Below are 22,270 nucleotides of genomic sequence, written 5' to 3' on the forward strand. Positions count from 1 at the left end.
GAAACTTTTTTTCACACAAAATAGCCGAAATCGTAAAAAAAAGTGAACTTTAAAAACTTCATGTATATATACCTCCGCTCTCAATATCCTGACGTAGACATGTTATTATCTCCGAATATACTCCTGAAAGATTATCATAGCAATACCGAAACGATTCCCCAAATACATTGTTTTTAAAATTAGCGCTGAAGATATAATAATGGGTTATCGACAGTTTAATACTAGACTGATCTAGAGGTATCCATATCAACCAACGATTTCTACGTGGATTTTATGACTTATAGAATTCTTAGTTTTTCTTTGTATTCTGATTCTTCTTAATTATGATTATCAGTGCACGTTAAAAAAAACAGTTGCCTGATTTGATTCTAGCACAATGACAGTAATAGCGTTTTATAGCTAATGGTTGATGTTATTTAATATTCTCATAGAATTTGTTATATTTTGGCGCTCTCGTGGCACAAGTCCTGCTTGGCCGTTACCAATCTATTGATTTCGTTCATACACGCAACACTCGTTTCGCTGTAGACTAGCGAATGCGTTCATTGTGAGCTGTGACTGGTCAGCTGGCGAGCGCGCTGTTTTGGTTTTCATGGACCGGTTGTATTCGTTTAGATTTCGGAGGGTCCTAGGAGAAGCAGGTATTGCACTGTAGAAGAGTGTGACCGAGTCAACGGTCCTTGTCACCACATTTGACTAACATGTGTCTGTGTTGAAAAACCGTGCTTTTTTTCTGTGGATGAAGGCTCTGTGCATTACCTCCAGTGAGTTTAGTCTGTACCAGTTTTCCTTTGTTAGCAATGTTTGATTTTGTTGCTGATAGATCATCTATGCGGCCTGTAGTGGGTGCGCGGAACACGTGAACCCGCCGACGTCGTCGCTTTTATTTTTTTTCACTAATTGCACATTAAAGTTCCAATAACTTCCGAGTGCAGTCTCAAAGGCCTAGTAGATACGTTGTTTAATGTTGTTCTCGTCGCGTCGCTACCATCATGATGCTTTTGAATGCTCATGTGAAATCCGCAAATGATTTACCCAGGGGCACTCTACGATAATGAAAATTCTTACATATCTATAATATTATCCGTTGGAAGACAACTACGTGCCGAACGGTGTGCGAACTACCGGGTGATTATAATCAAACTCAATTAGCCTGTGCTTTGTATGTCCGGAGATGAAGGCGCCGATTAATGGCCAGCTCTTTCGCTTGACTCATACTCAACAAAACCTCGTATGATTTATGGTTTTTTGAGGGATAGCGTTATGTGAGCACTTAATGTTGCTGTTAATGTTTTGCATAAAAAGTTGTTAAGGTGAAGGTTCCACGCGTATAGCCCGCTAACAATTATAAAATACCCTTAGTCGTATTCTATTATAGTAGCTCGCGATTATAGAAAAAACAAAATCAAAGTTACTTGCTCTGTTCAATTTGTGACATAAGATTCACCTGTCATATTGCCAGAGTATCATCCTGATTCTATTATAATGAAATAAATGGGACCAATTTACCTGAATGTTTCAAATGAGCATAAGATTCGATCCACTTTTATTTACTTTGTGCTTCTATCTAAGTTTTCTTTTTAGACCGTTCGTCTTATGCAATTTCGTAAATAGGGATTGTGGTATGTATGTACAGTGGGGACAGCTTTTACACTTGAACGAAGCATTAAAGTAACATTTTGAGCACTCGGGCAAGTTTTATTATTATGTTATAAGTTATTGTTATGACATGTTTCATTAATATATATAATTATCATATTATTGGTAATCTTTTCACATAAGGTTCAACGAGAGATCTTTTGGGTTCTTTTTCCCTATTACGTTACTTTTGGACCTGTCGACTCATATGAGTAACCATCTATACGCTAAGCAGTTTTTTTTTCTATTCAGACATTATTTGGACTTTGTAACTGTTTATTAATTTTGTTCTAAAAATAAACTTTCGAAGTGATTATTAACTGTAGATGTCTACCAGGTATCGTAATGTAATTTGTTCCTGAAGTGTTTTATTTATATTATTCGATAGCAAAACGTTTAGGGGACTTCGATCGGGTAGCACGCTTTTCGTTTCAGCATCTCCTGTCGATATCCTGATTGTTTTCATAGGCAATGTACCGCATGGGTGGTTACGTAAATCGCGTAAATGGGACTAATTTCATAAACGCAAGAACTGATCTCCGCCTAAAACTGGGATCTTCACCTAGGGGAGTTACTTCAAGACAAGAATCTGTTGAGCCAAGCAAGAACCGTCACCACAAATTCACGACTTCAGATGGTCAGAAACTGGGTTCACCAGACAACGAGAACTCCGACCAAGAAGTCGTTGTTGACCGAATTCAACTTTCGACCTCTGGGGTATCACTTAAGGACTACGATAAGCTCCTAAAAGTATGTCTGAGGAACGTTTGCATATAATGACCTATGACCGAAACTATTATAGTCTTAACGGGAACGTTATAACGAAGAGAAACAAAAACCAAGAAAAACATTTTATCATGCTTAGAACTTTTTTTAATTTATAATTTTCTTCGATAATGTATGATATTAACTATTTATTCAATGGTAGAAGAAAACTATTTTTATATAATTTAGGCCGTTTCTTATGAATAGAAATCAGCTCTCAAATTTGTTTAGTTTTAAATATACTTGATACAAGTATACACATTTAAATATATTCGACAACATGTTTGTTTAGCTAATCTGCTACCTTAAAATAAGGTGCATACAATGCAGATTTATGTAGACTTACAGGGTGCTCAAAAAGTTGCGTAGTCTTAAACGATGTTAAGCAAAATCTCGACTTAGTTCCATTCTGATATAGACATATCCGAATAAAACATATAAAAGAACTAAAGCAATACTGCAATCTTTTTTTTTGATGGGCATCAAATTTAGGCTAAGTATATCTTAAATGCTTTGTGTGGTTTTAATAGAAATTTGACGTTCTTCAAGATAGTTTTTTTTATATAGTTTTTGTTTTATTTTGTGTCCTAAACGAAATACACTTCTTGGATATATATACATCTGGCATCCTTGAAACTCTCAAGGGCTGCATAATTTTTAAGCGATTACCTTAGTTGCATTACGAATATTAAAAGAACTGCAGAGAAGAACTATATGTGAAATAAATGTTATTTCCCACTGATTAACTTTGTAAACAGGTTTGGACATGGAATGTATACTGATGTAGGAAGGCAGCCTGGTGTCTAATTTTTTGCTTCGCTATATATAAGTCAAATGTTTTTTTCTTACCTGCATGGAATTTTTAGGTGCTGGAGGTGCATCAGACGCGTTTAAAGTTAGAGTTTGGACTTTCATCGATGAACATGTCTGATATTACTTTTACAATACCATCATCTTTGAAAATCGATGAACGGGAGATGCCGAAGGGTATGTTGCATAATAAAGGAATCGGGACTAGAATAATGACAGCAGTTTTTAGTTTAAAGCTTTTCAGGTAAGCTCTTACATCGTTTACAAAGCACAAAGTAGTAAGTTCCAAAGAATCCTGGTAGCATTTAAACGCAGTTTGTTTTAGTGAAGTAAGTAGGAACGAAGACCGCTATACAGCTAACTGAGAACTGTGCGTATTAGGAACCTTTGGATTATGTTCATCATCTTGCTGCTACTTTACTAGGCATGCAGTGCATAGAAGAAGGAAATCAGGCTAAACAAAGAACTTACAGAATTTCAGTGGTAATTTGTCCAGCGTTAATTTTCTTTGCTTGATTTTCAGGTGTTTCCGGTGATGGAACTACGACCTTATCAGTAGTTGGACCTAAAGGACTTTCCTCGACGCCCTACGCTCCTGCGATACTCGATGGTACGCTCGAACCTGAGCAATATAGTATCGAACTGGATGAGCTAGATGAAGACGGATATGGAATTTATGCAGAAACACAGGTATTCGTAGTTGACAGACTGATCCACGCTCAACACGCCAGCGCATCAGTTAAAGTAACCCACTAGCCACAGTGATTTTAGCCAGTTTCTTTTGTCACTGTGTGGCTGGCTAGCCGAAGTAGACCGAACAATTTGGAATACCTTTCGTATTTGATGTTATCTGCTTAATTGCCTAAATTTTTCATAGCCATACTCTTTGTGCCGCTGAGGATATTCGAATGGCTTTTCTTGGTGTGCCACAAGGAAGGATTTGTGATCCATTCAAGGAAGAAAATTCTCAAGTTAATCATTAATTATCTTTACGGCTAGTATCACTGTTTGTTTTCGACAATGAATATCTGCAAACAAAGAAGCTTATAGGGGTTTCACAGTACGAACAAACTGAATAAAATGACTGTCAGGTGATAACGTTGCAAATATATTTAAATTTACAGGAGACAGTAAATTCAAAATTTAAAGAAACTAGCAAGATGAAGGTGAGCGAGAAAGACAAGCATAAATCTGCGAGTAGCCCCGCAGATTGCCACGCTCGGAATCTTCAATACCAATCACAGGTAGAATCTCGGGAGTCGTATATAATTAAGCCATGGTGTTTTTAATGTATTTTTAGTATCACCTCATAAATATTTAATTCGATATCGCTTGCTAAATGGCACCACAATAAAATCAAATAAAATTTCATTTACTCATCATCGCTATTTGTAGTCAAAAACTTGATATATACGGGTTAACAATATAACATCCGAGTATTAGGGTAGGTATCTAAAACAGCTTCACATACAAGTCCTGTTGAATTTACAAGACGATGTAATCAAGCTGCATTAAAACAACTCAGAGAAATATGTATTTTATACTTAACACTTCTGTTCTCGAGGGCATAAATTGAGGTGATCTCTTAAATAGCCGTTACAAAAAACGTAATGTGAAAAAAATTGGACAATAATATTTCCGATTGAATCGATATAGACATACATTAGGCGCCTGCATAATTGACGTGGTCTGTTTTTGCGTTTGTAATGTGAGGCTTGTAGGTGTTGCATTCGTTGAAAAGTTTTGTTGAGGCTTCAGTCCTTTCTGGTGAACTATCTCAAGCCATTGCTACTTTACACTACTATCGAAGGAAGCTAGAGTTGAAGTGAGTGAAACAGAAGCATATGAGTATACATTGTTTTCGTAAACAATATGCACCACTGGTTAGACACTTAAACTTGACTATAGAATGTTAATTACGTTCTCTAAAAGACGAATAATCACCGTAAATTGTTTTGTATATTATTTCACAGACTTGGAAAGGGAGGTCATCACCCAATACCGACAGGCGTATACAATTCGCTACTATCGGGATATGCCAATACGGGAAACTTTTCTGGGGTACGTCATAAGCTTGTTATTTTACGTTTATTACGGTACACAAGGCCTTTCTGGAATTCGTCAGCGGCAGATCAAATGTAAGCTGTATGGTTATGTAAATTGAACTTTAATTCCAATTTGTAAAGCAGTGTCATACTTCATTAGTGATACCACACTATTAATGATTTACTTGTTCTTATTTCTGTGACAGGCAATGATGATTCGACGCATAATGGCTGACTGTGGCGTTCCATTTGACTCAAGCACGTTTTCCTATTTGCTTGCGGTCAGCAAAGATCGAGACGCGAAGTTCATTTCTAAGATAATTAGCATGATGTTCGAGAAAAAAATTACATTTGAACAGCTATTTCAGAAAACTGTATTCACCAAGGTATAGTTAATATAGTTTTTTTAACAAGGACAATTTTCACTCTGATACATTGACCCCGTTACCTCCGGTTAGAACCCAATGATACCCAAAAGCATTTTACAGTAATGGATTTTAAAGATGTCTTAAAAGTTAATTTACTAGGAATTCTGACCTGAAAAAGTTAAGTTTATAAGTTATTTAATACAAGACTGAGCGATATCTAATGAACATAGCAACAGCAAATATCTGCCAGAATATTAGGCGAATTAAATGCTAGCTAATATTTTTCGTAGCGTTTATTGGTGCTTTTTAGGTTCAGCGTGAGAATGCCATCAAAGCAATTCGTAAGGTACAGGCAGATTTTGAGGTACCAGCTAAGACGTTTCCGATGAAGTACACTTGTGATCTTCTGCAGCATCTGAACCAACGCGGGATAGTTAGACCCAGCCCAAATGAAGCAAAAAACTTTTCGTTAAAACGAATGGCTGACGGCGCAAGGGAACAATGGAACCGCGAATTAAATATGCTGGTTAAGGTAAAAATACGTATGTGGTAAAATAACTGCGTTAAATAACACATAGGAATATAATGAATGAACGTTATATATGAATATATTAATCAGAGCTAACATTTTTATTTGTAAAGTACATTTATTTACAACAGTTTTTGCTTTTGTATGTTGCCTATTCTACATAACCTTGATGTTGTCAAACATGGCTAAGTTAACATTTGATATTCTGAAATTACCCAAACCCTATTTGCAATGGTTTTTGCCAAAATTAGTTATCTTTAAAATTTATATTACATTGTACCATTGTGCGTAACGAATTTGTTAGTCAGAACCTTTTTTAACTAATTACAGATAAGATCAGTAGTTGCGTCTAAGGAACCGACTCCTTATGTGAAATTTCTGCGCGGTCAGGTAGCAGCCCTTGAAGAAAAATGGTCTGATGATATTCGCCAAGCCTTTAATCGAGAGCTACGTAACTTGGAAAATCATAAAAAATTGAAAAGTGGAATGACCCTTTACCCTTACCTTCGAGCACTTGACCCAAAGGTGATCTTCTTCGATATACTGATTCGTGATCGCACGCGGTTACCATTGTGTCCTCTGAGAACTCACTGTTTTTCTAGATGTTTCTGTGCAGCTGGCATTTCACAGAATTGCAGTCGCGTTGTGTAAATAGTCACATATTCATATTTAACGGATCGCTGACTTAAAGCGGTATATCTCTTTTAAATTAAAGTGTTCTTGCAAACAAATATGTTTTTGCTTTATCACGACAGATATATATATAGATACCTTCATAATCAACCAATTGAATGCGTTATCTTCACTGTTATCAAAATAATCAGGCTACCGTAACTCTACTGTTGCATGAGATACGCACGATGGCCCTTTCATCGGAGACGTATAGTCCTAGCATGAACCAGCTCAGCGATCAGCTTGGTCAACGAATGAATGATTTGTGAGTACTCCATTCAGTTGCCCATTAGACATATTCATACAAAATGTCCTGAAAATTGTTCGGAAAATCCATTCGCTTGGCGTAACAGGTACGTGTCACGTTGTATTCTATAAGGAAAAGATAAGGCTCTTATCTGCGTTATCGTATACATTAATATATAGAGAAACTGTCGATAGTCAACGTTGTAATTTTTAAATTTGTTGTTTTGCTGCACTTTAATGCTTCCGTTTAGACTTAATATTAATTACAAATCTTATCGTTTCATATACATTAATAGATTTTTCGGGGAGTCTAAACCTAATTATAGTGAGACTAAACATTTCAAACGGCAAAATCATAGTTAGTTCTTCAAAAAACAGAGAATTATTACTTGTAGTACAATTCTGTCTGCAGTAACATGCACTGATTAACTCAGGGAAGTACTTTCATTCAGATTTCGAAACGTTTCTTTTTCTCACGTTTTTCAGGTATGTCATCAGTGCCAAAACGAAATATGGAATTACCCCTAAATTACAAGCAATCTACGATAGTTATCTTGAGGTATAAAGAAAAAATAAAATCTAATATATATATTCGCGATTTCCCCAAATTGTTATCCTATTCAATATCCCTGGATTGTCTGCCTTGAACCTATTTCTGATGTAATCGGTCATGTAAACTACTTTTCCAATTGTCCTGAATTACGAGTGTTAAACTATTGTAAATAAACTTCCAAATCTTATTTCTTAAGATACGTACCCGACCGAAATTACGCACGTAATTTCGATCGGGTACGTAATTTTTTAATTGAACATGTCTACTGTCTTCTAAGGTTGGCAATAGTTTTCGTATCTTTCAAATCCTTGCGAGTTATATTACAATATCAACGAATATATAGATAGCGTGTACCAATTATTAACTGAAAGAGAAGATAAAAACGTTCTAAGCGTATGTGCTCACCGAAGTTTTACTAGTAAAAGTTATGTGGTGTTCGAAACATAACAAACTTTATAGTTAGCAATATATCTTCGTACTGAGGCAGAAGCTATAACTGATCCCGATACAAAACAATGTCCTGACATATATATATATATATATATATATAAGGTAAATTTTTTTTTACCTATTACAACGACGAATACTTTAATTTTGCTTTAGGCTTACGATTCGGAGAAAAGCTGCCCAGACCGGGAAATTTGGCAAGATCTGCTTAGCCGTCATTCATTATGGGGTCCCACTGTGGAAGAGCTAAGCCCAGCCCAATGGCCAAGATCAATAACCATTGGTGTGGGCCGTTTTCTTTACCAAGTGCTCCGCAACCTTCAAATAGACATCAACATTCTAAAAAGTGATGCAAAGCCAGCCGTAATGGTTAATGCTATTTACACTATATACCGCGACCATCAAAATCATACGGGTAAAAAGGAAGAAGCGAAGCCCCATCCAACGCTCGCCAAACTGTATCGTGAAGCCCAATTGGAGCACCTATACTTTGATGTCAAGGCGAGTATTTTGAGTCTTCAGCTTAATTATTACTTAGCCAGTGCTAAAAGTCGTTTGTACTTCTAGCTTACATTTTAAAGTACATTGCAGTTAATGTCATATGGATATCAATAAATTATTGTAATTTTTTAACTGAAGTTCAATCTATTTGTTATCTGTGTACTTAGTATCCTAACGAAATTATTATGCGGCTGTCACTGAATCATTATTAGCCTGTCCCATATTCTAAATGGAAAGAAGTTATACATATATATTAGGTGATCAAAAAGTATTGACGGTTTTTCTGCCTAGATTGCTGTAAAGTCATATGTATCGTTGCATCGGATGGTCGTTGGTGGCATTTGAAAACCGAGCTTTGACAGAATAAATGCACCAAAGTCGTTTCTCATCGTTCACTTCTTCACACTTTTATAGAGCGCCTTGAAAGTGAGTGAAATTGCTCTTATTATGTTTTTAGTTTTATCACGATAAAAACACAAATGCACCGCAGACGCATAAAAAATGAAGGCTGTTTATGGTCAGAATGCGTCGAAATAAATGGTCTGAAGAGGGTTCTGCCGTTCACGTACGACAATAATGTACAAAGACAAAAATGTGCTCCATAACCTACATACAAGGAAGTCCTATATGTTGGCAGGATTGGAAAGAAATCGCGCATTATAAGTTACAGCGACCTAGTCAGATGATTGATTCGGTCTATATTATCGACGACTAACAGGATTACAACCAGCCATTGAAAAAATCGATCGCCGTCTTCCTCTGTAGTGATGTCAGACCACATACACAATTTAGTTGCCCAGCAGAAATTGAGAGAACGTGGATGAAAAATTTTAATGCATTTGCCCTCTAATCAAGATATTATACCATCAGACTATCCTCCTAACTAGACTAATTTAGTTCCCATGACAGAATGCAAAAGTTATTTTTCACTCTCCGTAATTCAGAAACCATAAAATTTCTATAGCGATGGTATTATCATGTTACCGAAATTTCTCAAGATGTTTTATATCATAGTTTCAATATATTGTCTTACCATAAAAAATATTTGCTTCAATCATGGCGTAAAAACTGTCAAAACTTTATCCAAAATCTAATACCTTTAGGTGCGCATTACATATGTTACGATCATGTTATCCTTTTTGCTTGTGTTGATCAACAAATGCCGATTATCAAGCAGTAAACATAATTGGTGTGCAGTTTGCCTAATGAAAAGCTACCATTTGGAACAACGTCTGTTTGTTGTACAATACAGCCTATGCCGAAATAAGATATAAGATTACGAAACAAACACGGAGAACGTTTTTCGTTAGCAAACGAACTCTGCTCAAAAAATTTGAAAAGACTGATTCGTTCGCAGACGAACTAGGGTAGGGAAATTTACCAACTGGACGACGAAGTCGCAACAACGTTGTTGTGCTAAACAGCGTAGATGCCGATCCAATGATTTTAATATGACGCCGTGACCATTAACTCGGCCTATCAAGGAGCATTCTGTTGTTCATTTTTAAGCAAGGGTTGGACCGAGTTGAGAGCAGTGGATCCAAACAGCCTTTGCTTCCAATAAACGGGGACGACTATATTGCGTACGAAGCAATCAATCTATTTGGAACACGGTTCCCCTGCCGATTGATCCCGCCGCCCGGCGGTCGTTTCGGTACTGTTTTTGACTCCTCTCGATTTCTTCCTGTGGGCCTATGTCAAAGATACGGCTCTTGAAACAACGTTAAAAATAGCCCACGACCTGGTACATCTTTGTACGTGAACTGATTGGTAAGGCTGGTCTTAACGTTGCAAAATGACGCAAGACGGATCGGTTATGCAAGTGGTTTCTGGGAGGCCATTGGGTTAACATTATTTTGTATCACTAGCGCAAATTGAACCCATTAAGGTAAAGCACGTATATATAGAAGACCTTGAAAATGTCTGAGAAACAAAAGTCTGAGTTTGAATTAGTGGGTAAAGTAAATTTCTTAAATGTAAGTTCGGGCCGACCCGTTTCGATGTTTGAAAGCTTTAAAAACTCTTGTTATGATTTGAGTTACTCATCAGTTGTTTCAGATGATGTAGTTGCTGAGAGTGGGTTGGATCCATTTTGAGTAATGGCGACACCCCTTTGGTAGTGATTATTACTTACAGGGTATTCTTGATCTACCTACTTACTTAATTGGTGCTTAATTGGTACTACCTACTTAATTGGTGTATGCTCCTGAATAATCCATTGTCAATGTAATTGAAATGATTAAGCCCGATTATTATAATGTTGCAATTTCTTATTCTGTGTATAATGTCCTGGAAGTCTTCCCATTTTTTGCAGATGATCCCAATGCTGTGCCCTCCCCGGCCATGGTGTAATCCAGTGGATTCACCGCTCCTTCTGTCTCAAGTGCCTTTTATTCGGCTTCCATTCGAAGGAAGCAGCCAAAGAGAGCTCGTGGAGAAGGCTCCACGTGAAGATCTATTCCCATCGTTTGACGCACTCAATGTTCTCTCGAAATGTCCATGGATCATCAACAAGCCTATGTTGCAGTTAGTGACTGAGGTAACTTCATAAGATTAGTAGATGACGAGCGTGCCATTTGAACAACATGCGAAACTTTGAACAAAGTTTTGTGAAGGTAAAAATTTCCACGATTTGTTAGTTGTTATTTTTGTAGCTGTTACTAAGTTGTTTGGCGGTTTTTTTTAAATATATTTTTATATACTCGCATGTATACCATCCGATCTTGGTGAAATTTTTTTCAAGTTATATATTTCAATCTGTACAATATTAATTTGGAATATTTGTGACTTTGTCTATATTAGGTGTTTTTAAATAATGGCAACCCGAAGCTCGATATTCCTCAGCCACCTACCGTTATTCAAATGCCACCCTCTATCAACTCAGTATTAAAACAAGATAAATATAAGGTATGTGAGTACGAGGTGTAATAAAAATCAATTAATAAAACCACTTCAGTAATGCACCTACAAGAGAAATAGAAGGGATGAATGGTAAAAGCGTAATGCTAAATCATCACCGCTATATTAGTCATTTGTTTTTATTACTACTATTATCATTGACGAGAATTATAAGACATTTCTAAAATGCAGCTGACTTGATTAGTTATCAATAAGCGACTATAATTAAGCCTTTAAAGTGTTAATACCGTACAGAAAAATATAATTTCTAATAGAGAAAAAGCCTAATCTTAGGATGTGATTGTTATTTGATTCCGTTTTAGTCCATTAGGGAGCTTGCTTTATACCATCGCAAATGTGCTGAAGCGTACTCGCTATGGTGTGATATGCTTTACAAGTTGTCAATTGCCAACCATTTCAAAGATAACATCTTCTGGTTCCCGCACAATATGGACTTCAGGTAATGTATTTTAACAAGCGAATTATTTTCCTACTATTTCGGCGTAATCCTTTGCTTAGCTTAATGAGTGTATTTTTAGATAGATAAATAAGGTAAGAGTTAATAGAGAAGTGAGCGCGCCTACGATCCATGTCTATCTTTCTCTAAACTTAGTAAACGTAGATCAACAGCTAGTGCTTCGTAGGATTGTTAGCAAGTAGGCTGTGTTATCAGATAATTGATTTTATATTGTGTGATTTAACAGAGGCCGAGTGTATCCGTGCCCCCCGCACTTTAGTCATATTGGCAGTGACGTCATGCGTGGTTGTTTGATGTTCGCCGAGGGCAAACCGTTAGGACCTAAAGGGTTAAATTGGCTGAAGTTACATTTAGTCAACCTGACGGGCTTCTTGAAGAGACAGTCTGTTGCTGACAGACTTAAATACGCAGAGGAAATTACGAGCGATATATTGGACTCAGCAGATCATCCGTTTACCGGCAGGAAGTACGTATCTTATTAATTGACATGAATTTTTTAATATGCAATGAACTATAAAACAATTATGATGCTAAATTTATGTACGTCCCAAATTCCTACCTCTACACAGATGGTGGCAAAAATCAGATGAGCCGTGGCAGACGTTAGCTGCCTGTAAAGAGGTGGCCAACGCTCTACGCTGCGGCAAAGGCCCCTCTGAGTACGTATGCCACTTTCCCGTCCATCAGGATGGCAGTTGTAATGGTCTACAGCATTACGCCGCTCTGGGAAGGGATCTTCAAGGCGCAGAGCAGGTTAGTGTAGAATTTATTCGTATATTATTCGAATTAAGGATTGTCGTTAAGGGTACAATTATGTTAGGCATACTTGGCATGAAGATTTGCCAAGGAAGAACGAAGTGTATCATAAAGCTATTTAGGTAACTGCTCATATGCTTCCTCATGTAACCAAATACACAAACATTCTAATTAATTTTTTCCACTTAAGTCTCGTCTCATTTCTAAAATATCTGTCGAGTAACTGACCTTGTGAGTTGTAAAGGGTTATCTCAAGTCAATTTTGATTTTAAACTAAAGGCATCAGCCCAGAACGAAGTGCTCATGGAATAAGTTGTCCATTAAAACATCCGTGTTTGTCAGCTTATTCTTCATAGAAAAACGTATTGTAAAAATTCTAATGTGGAACTTTAATTTTGCAATTAAAACATCATTTTATAAATAAGATAAAATATGGATAATTCTGTAGATTTTTATATATGTATCTGGATGTATGTATGTATGCCTGTAAACAGCTGCCTAGCTCGACTAGATCTGTTTTTCATCTTCAGAGTGAACTAAAAATTAGGCACCTAACAATATGCCAGTTGTCTTCATTTGATATTAATTAATTTAATATGTACTAGTAATGGGGACTGCGGATATCTACCAACTGTGTTTTTCTAGGTAAATCTTCGGCCAATGAATCTACCTCAGGATGTGTACAGCGGAATTGCTGAGGTTGTTGAACGGCAAAGAAAGCAGGATGCTGACAGCGGAGTACTCATTGCGCAGATTCTCGAAGGGCACATCAAAAGAAAGGTGCTCATTGAACCAAACTTAGGTATTGTTCATTCTTTTCGTATTAAACGGAACGTTAAAAATACTAAACTTTTTCAAGAATTTCAAATTGACGCTGGTTCCATCGCAAGCGAATACGCTGCTGCAAAAGAGGCAGAAGCAAGTTAAGGTACAGCACAAGCGAAAGCCCATCCCATGCAAAAAAACAGTGCGGACTTCCGAGTAAATTAACACCGTCGAAAAGAGCGTGTGTATTGACCCTTCCGCTGTTCTGAAGTCGCTTAAAACTTGAAATCTACTCGATGTTGTTCGTCCCTCAGTTCTGTAGATAAAGAATCATGTGGATTCTGATTCTTCTCTGAGGAAAGGGCGCTTACCATCGGAGCAAAAATCAGTCGCAGAAGCGACCGCTGGCTTGTTCACTATCCAGAGGATATGCCTATTAGGGAAAAATTTAATTTGTAACCAATGTACGGGTTCTAAATTTAATGTTCAGTAAAAAGACATGGCGCTGGCATACTTTTTCCGCGAAGGCGAAACCATTAACAAATAAGCTTGTTCTTGTGTTCCACAAAGTGTCGTATGACCACAGATAGATGGCATGTTCGAGGGAACGTCATACATCTTTAAGCGAGATGCTGTACCAGTTCATACTGGCCGGTTAGTCCTTGGGTGCCTGAACATATTTTGGACAAAGGACCCAAATTTGAATGCGCTGAAATGTCCGACAAATCTCATTTTGCAGCAACATCGACTGGCCGTCAAGGCTGTTTTGTACGATCAAAAAAAAAATTCCTTGAAACGATAGATTTGGGTACCAAAGGAAGGTTGTAATCGACGTGAATGGGGATTGTATCGAGTAAGTATGTCTGTCAGAACTAATATTTCTATGACAGGCAAAAAAATAGTTAGCTTATCTGTCTTTACTTGGAAAGAATCTAAAAAAATTGACTGCTTTTGCCTCGTATATAGATATATATAGAACAGTACCATAGAGTGAAGTCATTTGCTAGCCTAAATTGCCATGCATGATGTAGCAAGTTATAAGCCATTCGCTAAAACATCACGTCTAGCACCAGAGACAGTAACTATTGTCCACCTATAGCCATTGAGGTAAAAAAAAGTTCATCATAAACAATGCCAAGAGATGAATTCATTTGCGTGTTGATTCTACAGGTAGTTAAACAAACTGTGATGACAGTTGTGTACGGCGTAACCAAGTATGGAGCTCAACTGCAAATATTGCGTCAGTTGCAAGATCTGGATGATTTTCCACAGCAATACGCCCACATCGCGGCCTCATACCTTGTCCAAAAGGTGTTTTTCAGGTACTTAATTTTTCGAATCGTTGGCATTGGTTTGTTACTTCAACAAAGTGTCAGCTTTTGCTTCTTGATAAATTTTGACATTCCCATAGGTAGCATCGACTGTGGGCTAAGCATACAACTGTGATTCCATATAACTAGAGTTAGAATTTTCATAAAAGTATTTAGGACTGCCAGTTGGGACGTGGTGTATATAATTTGAGCCTAACTGGTTTATTTTTTTCAAAAATCCTTGTCACACTTTTTTTGATTATAAAACAGCTTACGGGAAATGTTCACTGCAACCAGAGAAATCCAAGATTGGTTTACTAATTGTGCTAAGCTAGTGGCGAAAATCAGATGTCGGCCAATCAACTGGGTGACACCCCTCGGACTTCCCGTCGTCCAGCCCTACTTTGTACCTGTTAAGAAAACGTACGTAAACAACACGTTTTACAAGTTCGAAGCCATTTTAGCACTTCACATAGTTCTGGTGATTATAAATGCCTCCAAATTTCAATTTAGGAGTTAACGCGTTCATCATTTTCATCTAGTCTTTAAGCATTGCTTCAGAAACTGGCTCCCAGCACGAAACGAAGTGTGCTTGAGCCAGAATTCGAACCTGGATCACCATGTGTCCCCTAAATATAGAAAGCAAACACGTTATCCACTGCGCCATTACGGAGCCTTAGTTCAGCAGATAAAATGCATAAAATGCGTTTTGCATAATTCTAATAGCGTACCACTTTCTGGCCACCTATGCCTTCTAGAAGGAGCAATGTAATAGGTTTTCAGATCTGTTTCAGCCATGCGTCAAGTAAAAACACAGCCTAGAAAAGTATCTGCAAAGATTTTGAATACGATGGTTTGGATGGTTTTTTGCTTACTACTGAAGGCTAAGATCTAGTGTTCTTTAATATTTTTTTCGTCCGTGTACTAATGCCATAAAATACGTAGAATGGTACCCTCAGTTTTTTGTGTAGCTTTATATTGATTACGCCAGATTATGAGGTCAACAATAATGAATGCATCGGTTTGCCCGTACACACTGATGGTTGGGGTGATCCGCGTTCCGCATGTTAAAACATACATGTAGGCAAAGAGAGTCCTGTGCCGATATGGGACGTTTTTATAGAATGTGCGTATTTATCAATCCTTGCCCAACCTTTACTATATCATCTAACAATTTAAAAAGGAAAAACCGTCCAAAAAGATTCAATCTAACAAACAGTAAAAGTGGCAATGAACGACGCCATCTCTACTTCTTGCTACATGTGGCGGAATTGTCGAAAAGTCATTGATAATAAGGGTCGTATTTTTGCAAATTAATTCGTGTGCTATGAGCGGCTGTATCACAGCTGCTATGGACACACTTCAACGTATAACATGGTCAACAGACTTCAATCCTCTATTTTTTTTAGCTTAGAATTTTAAGTTCGGTGTTGCGGTTAAACATTGCTTTCTTCCGTTTCTAGCTACCTCGAGTACGAAACAGATTGTATCTGCGCACTGTTCTGGATTTAAATTATTTCACGTGTCTTCCCAGTTAGTACTTAACCACGTTACCTCCTATGTCATCGTAAGAACTGGCATAGGTGATCTACCATAGCAGGGTCATGATCGGTTGGGCATGGTAATTGTGTCGGCTAAAGAACATTGCTGCGACGGATTTTCAAAAAAAAAAAAAGAGAAACTGGATGTAAACACTTTGGTAACCCAAAAACGGATTGCCGAAAAATGAGAAACAATACCTAAAAAGAAACCTGAACTGCTTTCAGCAAATCTCTCGGGCTAGTAATATTTTCAGGAACGGAGGCAATCCTAATTCGTGTGATTCGTAAGAGAAGTAATAAAGAACCGTCAAATGGACAGGGATGTCAGCAGATGTCTGTAATCCTGTAAGTGATACCCGTGCATGTTAACGAAGCGTCAAATTTTACACGCACTCGAGAGGAAAGGTATTCTTAAAGCTCTTCAGGTGGCACATAATGAACAACACATTGAACCCGCAGAACAAGGCCGCGGCCGGACAGGTTAAGGATCTTCCTAAAAAAAGTTCCTTTTGTCTGAGAAAAAAAAAGATAATAAATAGATCAGTGCTCTCGAGTGGCGTCAGCGCTGAAGATATATATTAATTTTAAAACCAATGCATATGTCCGCCTGGTATCAGTGAAACCGGTTAAATCCACATCATTTCATCGCTGTTCCAATAATCAATTGTGCGTTGAAATAATCTAGCTAAATTTTGAGACCTGTTGAAGCAAGACATTTGGAATAGTAGAATTCCTGGACAGGAGTGCATTGACAGATCAAAACCGATCAAAGCGTGAAAGCCTATGACTAAAAAAAGTTATCGGATAAACTAAGTTAACGGCAACGATGACTCGGTCAACCTATATTACAAGGGCAGAACTACGGAACATACGAATTCATTCGAAGATATATAATAGGTATAAGCACGGTAAAATTATCTTCCGCCAGGAGAAATATACGTCCGAGATAGGAAGCAGAACCATTGGCAGTGCCCCAATTTTCAGTTAAGAAGGGAATCCCATGCGCGCACGTGAAAGATAAGAAGGGAATCCCATGCACACAAGTGAAAGACAGGAAGGGAATCTTATGCACGCAAATCAAGGATAGCCAGTGAGTTGAATGGTGATGAAATGTGTGACGCTGATCGTGCAAATATTATACTGGGCAACTTCAACTCACTTGGCATTAAGTAAGAGTCAACGAGTTGTTTCTCAAGGCAAAATCAAAATACTGAAAAAGACAGTGAAGACGAGCTCGAGAAAGCTTTATTTTTCAGTTGTTATGGTGCCGATGGCTTTATCTAGTTCGTGGCGAATTCCACAATTATATATGGCGACAAAGCGGCCTCAGGAAATATTCTACGTTTGAGTCTACGCGACAATGGCTTTATCGAAAACGACCGAGTCTTTCCTTCCACTATGAACATCATGGAGGCATGAAGCAGTTACCTTCAATATCCGCGGAGTCCCCGTAGTAGCTTTTGTCCATCCGTTTGTAAATCGAATCGGTAGCAGCGAACCTAGGTGGAACAAGCTGGTCCAGATTCTTCGCCGACGACATTTAGATTTACGTTCTTCGTTTTTAAGTGCTTCGCCATGCACTTTGAATAAAATAGCCACATGACATGGTATTATACTGACAGCGAAATGCGTGGTCTAGGGACCTCAACGTCAAAATATCTTAAACACGGTGGCAATACGTCGCTAATCCAGAACGCCAGAAGTGTAAATAGAATCGTAGGACTAATTATAGTCACTAACTATACCCTGTCTTTACATGTAATTATTTGATTGCTACGAGATGCCGTTGCCCCCGTGTGAGTGCTCAGTGTTAAATATAAAACTAGTTAGGGAGGAAAAAGCTCTTACAGAATGTTTAAAAGAAGGTTCACTTAGAGACATGACATTTGTTGCGATAAAGCTCTCTATAATGATGTTCTAAAATTTACTGGACAAAAATATGCTTAGTACTGATTGATGAGGATACAATGCAGAGCTAGCCGAAGTAACTTTCACTAGTACTTTTCTACAGTTATAAAAGTGTATTAAATAAACAGTTAAAATAGATAGAAATAGAAATCTGTATCAATAGTGTCTTCGTGTGGCGTGCTTTGTTTCGGATAGTTCGCGCAGGCAACCAGATAATGCTTCATCTTGCATTTGTGCGTCAAATAAAAAGTATCATATTGAACCGTGTTGTGAACAACTCTTTTTCTGCCCTATAAAGCAGTAGAGATTAGACTACCTCCTTGTGCACTTATGCCCCTTCTAAAATGAGTTCGGCTGCTGCAATCAGCTGTAGGGCAGGAGTATTACTCCTCTACTGATTACATAGCCTCAATTTGTCTTGGCTTCTTTTGGGTTTCTGTTTTATTCTAGATCGCTGGTGTCTTTCGGAGAATCAATCAAAAAGCAATACATCGATCTTGGTGACCACGACGCTAAACCCAACGTGAATAAACAGAAGAATGCTTTCCCACCGAATTTTGTTCACAGTCTCGACTCTAGCCACATGATGCTGACGGCGATTCATGCGCAGGCAGCAGGAATCACCTTTGTATCCGTTCACGACTGTTTCTGGACGCATCCGTCTACGGTGCGTGATTTATGGTTATCTATTAATTTAGCTGTTTATTGTCCCGCGTAAAATGGCGCTAACGTATTCTGTTAATGTTATTATGCTCTATCCGTGGCATTCGAGTTAATATCTCAAACAAACAAGTGATACCAAGCCTGTTGGAGAGGAAGTCGTGATGACGCTAAAGTAACGAAAAGGGAAGAACAAGAAGACAGGATTAGTCGATCTTTTAACTCTGCGTTTTTGCAATTCTTCAGGTGGATATCATGAATCAGTTATGTCGCGAACAGTTCGTAGCCCTTCATTCGTACCCAATCCTTGAAGATTTGTCGATTCATCTACAGAAACAGTTCGGTTTTCCCACAGCCGAGATCCTCAAAGACAGTTCTGTTTCAGACATTATCAAGCAGAGGCTTAACAAAGTTTTGAGACAAGTTCCTCAAAAGGGTGAATTTGATCTAAAGGAAGTCCTCGACTCTGTGTATTTTTTCGGCTAATGTTCTAATTCAACTGCTGTTTCGCAATCAGATCTTATCAAACTTCCTACGATAGAGTATATGAATGCTTGCATTCGTAAGCATAGTTGTAGATTATTTTATGGATATTATATCATGAAATGGGCCAAGTCGTATTTTAAGGGAAACAAATAACTATGAGTTCGTTCGAATACGATGTCATATTTAAAGTATCAACCGTGTAATTCGGACTTTGGCGTGTACTACTCTAGTGTATAGGTATTGAAATAATGAGTTTTGATGTAAATACTTTCGGAATCACCAGGAGCGCTGCGGAGGAGTGTCACACCATTTTTACTGTTTGTCCAAGCGCGTGTCACCTAAGACCTGCAAACGTTACGTTAAAGCGCGGAACATGTCATGATGTCTCAGTTAAACAGAGTGTCCTTTATTTTTCCTATCTAAATCGGATGAATTCTCTTTGGTGCAGATTTTCTTTTGGAGGGAAATATGTATGTTGTTGTTCTTTAATATCTATTTTTTGATCAAGAAGCAGATAACGTCAAATTCGAAATATCACGTACGACTGCGTTTACAGTTCGTTCGGGCTGATACTTCACGTAAATTCATTGAAATTCAGTGAAATATCACGTCGAACGGAAACACCTTGAGTCTATGGTACTTCGATGTCAGTTCAGCAATTATACGAGGAAAAGGATATGCATAGGCAGTCATTGTTGTTTGTTCCAGACATACAACTTTTGTGTACAATCTTTAGTAAGAATTTTTAATAAAGCACATAATTTTGCATGTGTTTGTCTTCATACATGCTCATGACTAGTGCAGATTCAGTGCGTAATTATCTTGAATGAAGGGATGCTAGCTCCGGTCAAACTGTAAAAGTAATTTCTGCGTCATCATAATAATAGTCTGGATTTTCTCCGTAAATCACTGTAAAGGCAGCAATATAGGGAAATAGTAATTGACGCTGCGAGTATCCGCTGAGGGAAAGCTAAACGCTAGGTAAGCATTTTAAATTCAGACCTACCACCATGACAATTACCGCATCCGAGTTTGTGATACAATCAAGCGTAGCTTGAAATAAAAATTGTTTTGTTGAAGTTAAAATTTCCAACGTCGATATAGGTAAGAATGTTTAACAGACCTCAATGGAGGAACCTAATTGATGCCTGCGCCAATGTAACTAAGCTTGAAATTGTATGTTATTATACAAAAAGTCAATCACAATAGAAGTGGATCGCTTGGCTTGGGTTGCAAGAATATTAGGGCTACAACTGAATCAAATTGAAAAAAATAATCACCTATTTGTTAAGTAAAAATTCGAGTCCAGAAACGTAACAAGGCAAAGGTCTGAATAACTGGAACTTACGACATCTTTGAATCAATCAAAGAAATTTAGAGTGAGCGGATTATTAGACACTGTTTTTATAAACTAGTTTTCCAACCAACATAGTTATACGCATTGGCTAGGATCAGTCGGTTTATTTTCCACCAGTCAACAGTGACTGTTCTTATATATTTGAAGTTTTATATCACTTACGAAGGCGTAGTGCGTCATCCTATTTTAGTCACTATTCCTATTCGATCCTCATTGTTTCCGTCGTGACATGTCCAAGGCAAATGGCCATTATTACCGTTTATATCAGTTTTGCATGCTCGGGAAGCGACTATTCGTCTGTGAATATTAAGCCGAGCCAATTAATTCCAAAGTGGTATAGACCAGTAGAAAATGGTTTTTAATTGTATTTGTAGATCTATGGTTCGGTCTATTTATCCACTGTGCCCATTTAACTGAAATCATTATACATTTAACAAAACACTAAAAGTTACCTATTTAGTATGATAATAAATGGTGGTTGTGAGTCGAACGTGATTTCGTGCTTTTGGGACGTGGCATTTACTTTTCTGGACTTTCTTATTTTAAGGTTTCAAGAGGCCTGTTTAGTTGGCCGGAAACGTTCGACTGTGATGGTCAGTAATGCGAAAGCAAATATCACGTAAAAATGGACGCATGATCTTGCAGCTTCTGTCGATAACTATTTACTTGGCTGGAATAATAAGGGACGCTCTTGTAATCAATTCAAGCACCGGCTAGTGGATGTACAACAAGATGGGATTTGTTGGAAATAGCCGCTTTTCTTTACAGTGAAATCTGTGATAACAAAAAAAGCTGATGAGCTAGCCAGGTTCAGCCTTTTAGAGACATTTCCATAATTAGCTTGGTTACTAACGGACTTAACATCCTGAGGCGTCCATACTATTAATTCCTAGTAATTTACCTGTTTTTTTGACTTTTACAGACAATTTGAAGACCGAGACAAAAACTTATCGAAGTACATTGTTCATGCAAGGTTCCCATTGTGACATAATAAGCTTGACGTTGAGAACAATAAGATAATACAAGCCGCCGTTGCACAAACAGCAACTAACGGTAATAGTAGTAGTCATAATTTAGAGACGGCTATACAGTCTCAGATTCGTACTTCGTGATACGTTAAAAAAAATCACGCAAATCTGTATTAAAAATGCCTCATCTCATGCTCTAATGGGATTTTGTATACTCTGTGGTAAAGACTGATGAATGTAATGTCAGACCCTCAAACTGCTGATGGCAACTCGTACTCTCACACTCAGTGACATATCCATAAATGACTATATTTTCGGCATACTGTTGAAGGCACCTCAAATGATGATTTCAAACAAATTATAGAGCGAATGTTACTTTGACTTGCAAATTATCTTAAAATGTTACTTGGAGGTACTATTTCGGTTTAGATTATAAGCCGATAATGACGGAAGGCTTGAGATTTTATAATTACACCCACTGGTCTACCATGGAGTGCGAATGAGTGGAAAAGGTAATTTCCTGAAAGATACAATGACGCCATGGCAACTGCGGAACGCAAGACTCAGTT

At 37.7% G+C, this 22,270-nt stretch overlaps 2 protein-coding genes across 2 annotated transcripts in view; one reads left to right on the forward strand and one right to left on the reverse strand.

Annotated features, from left to right (window-relative positions):
* Nucleotides 1-595: 595 nt before the first annotated feature.
* On the forward strand, nt 596-20,144 carry LOC111268087 (DNA-directed RNA polymerase, mitochondrial). The gene is made up of 23 exons (XM_022846815.2): nt 596-764; nt 2,107-2,388; nt 3,270-3,390; nt 3,737-3,903; nt 4,338-4,457; nt 4,935-5,038; nt 5,187-5,274; nt 5,465-5,644; nt 5,937-6,158; nt 6,486-6,680; nt 6,980-7,092; nt 7,560-7,632; nt 8,230-8,574; nt 10,889-11,113; nt 11,377-11,481; nt 11,796-11,932; nt 12,177-12,416; nt 12,520-12,703; nt 13,352-13,486; nt 14,642-14,793; nt 15,052-15,204; nt 18,681-18,897; nt 19,137-20,144. Exons 2-23 carry the CDS (start codon nt 2,110-2,112, stop codon nt 19,374-19,376), a joined length of 3,795 nt encoding a protein of 1,264 aa, XP_022702550.1. The 5' UTR covers nt 596-764; nt 2,107-2,109; the 3' UTR covers nt 19,377-20,144.
* Nucleotides 20,145-20,805: 661 nt separating this feature from the next.
* The window catches only part of LOC111268090 (uncharacterized), a 6,523-nt gene continuing 5,058 nt past the window's right edge, over nt 20,806-22,270 (reverse strand). Inside the window, exon 8 of the mRNA XM_022846823.2 lies at nt 20,806-22,270. Within this exon, the coding sequence (XP_022702558.1) occupies nt 22,265-22,270 (6 nt within the window). The 3' untranslated portion in view covers nt 20,806-22,264.

The sequence above is a fragment of the Varroa jacobsoni genome, unplaced genomic scaffold (genome assembly GCF_002532875.2).
Source record: "Varroa jacobsoni isolate VJ856 unplaced genomic scaffold, vjacob_1.0 scaffold_1256, whole genome shotgun sequence".
In the NCBI taxonomy this organism is placed as follows: domain Eukaryota; kingdom Metazoa; phylum Arthropoda; class Arachnida; order Mesostigmata; family Varroidae; genus Varroa; species Varroa jacobsoni.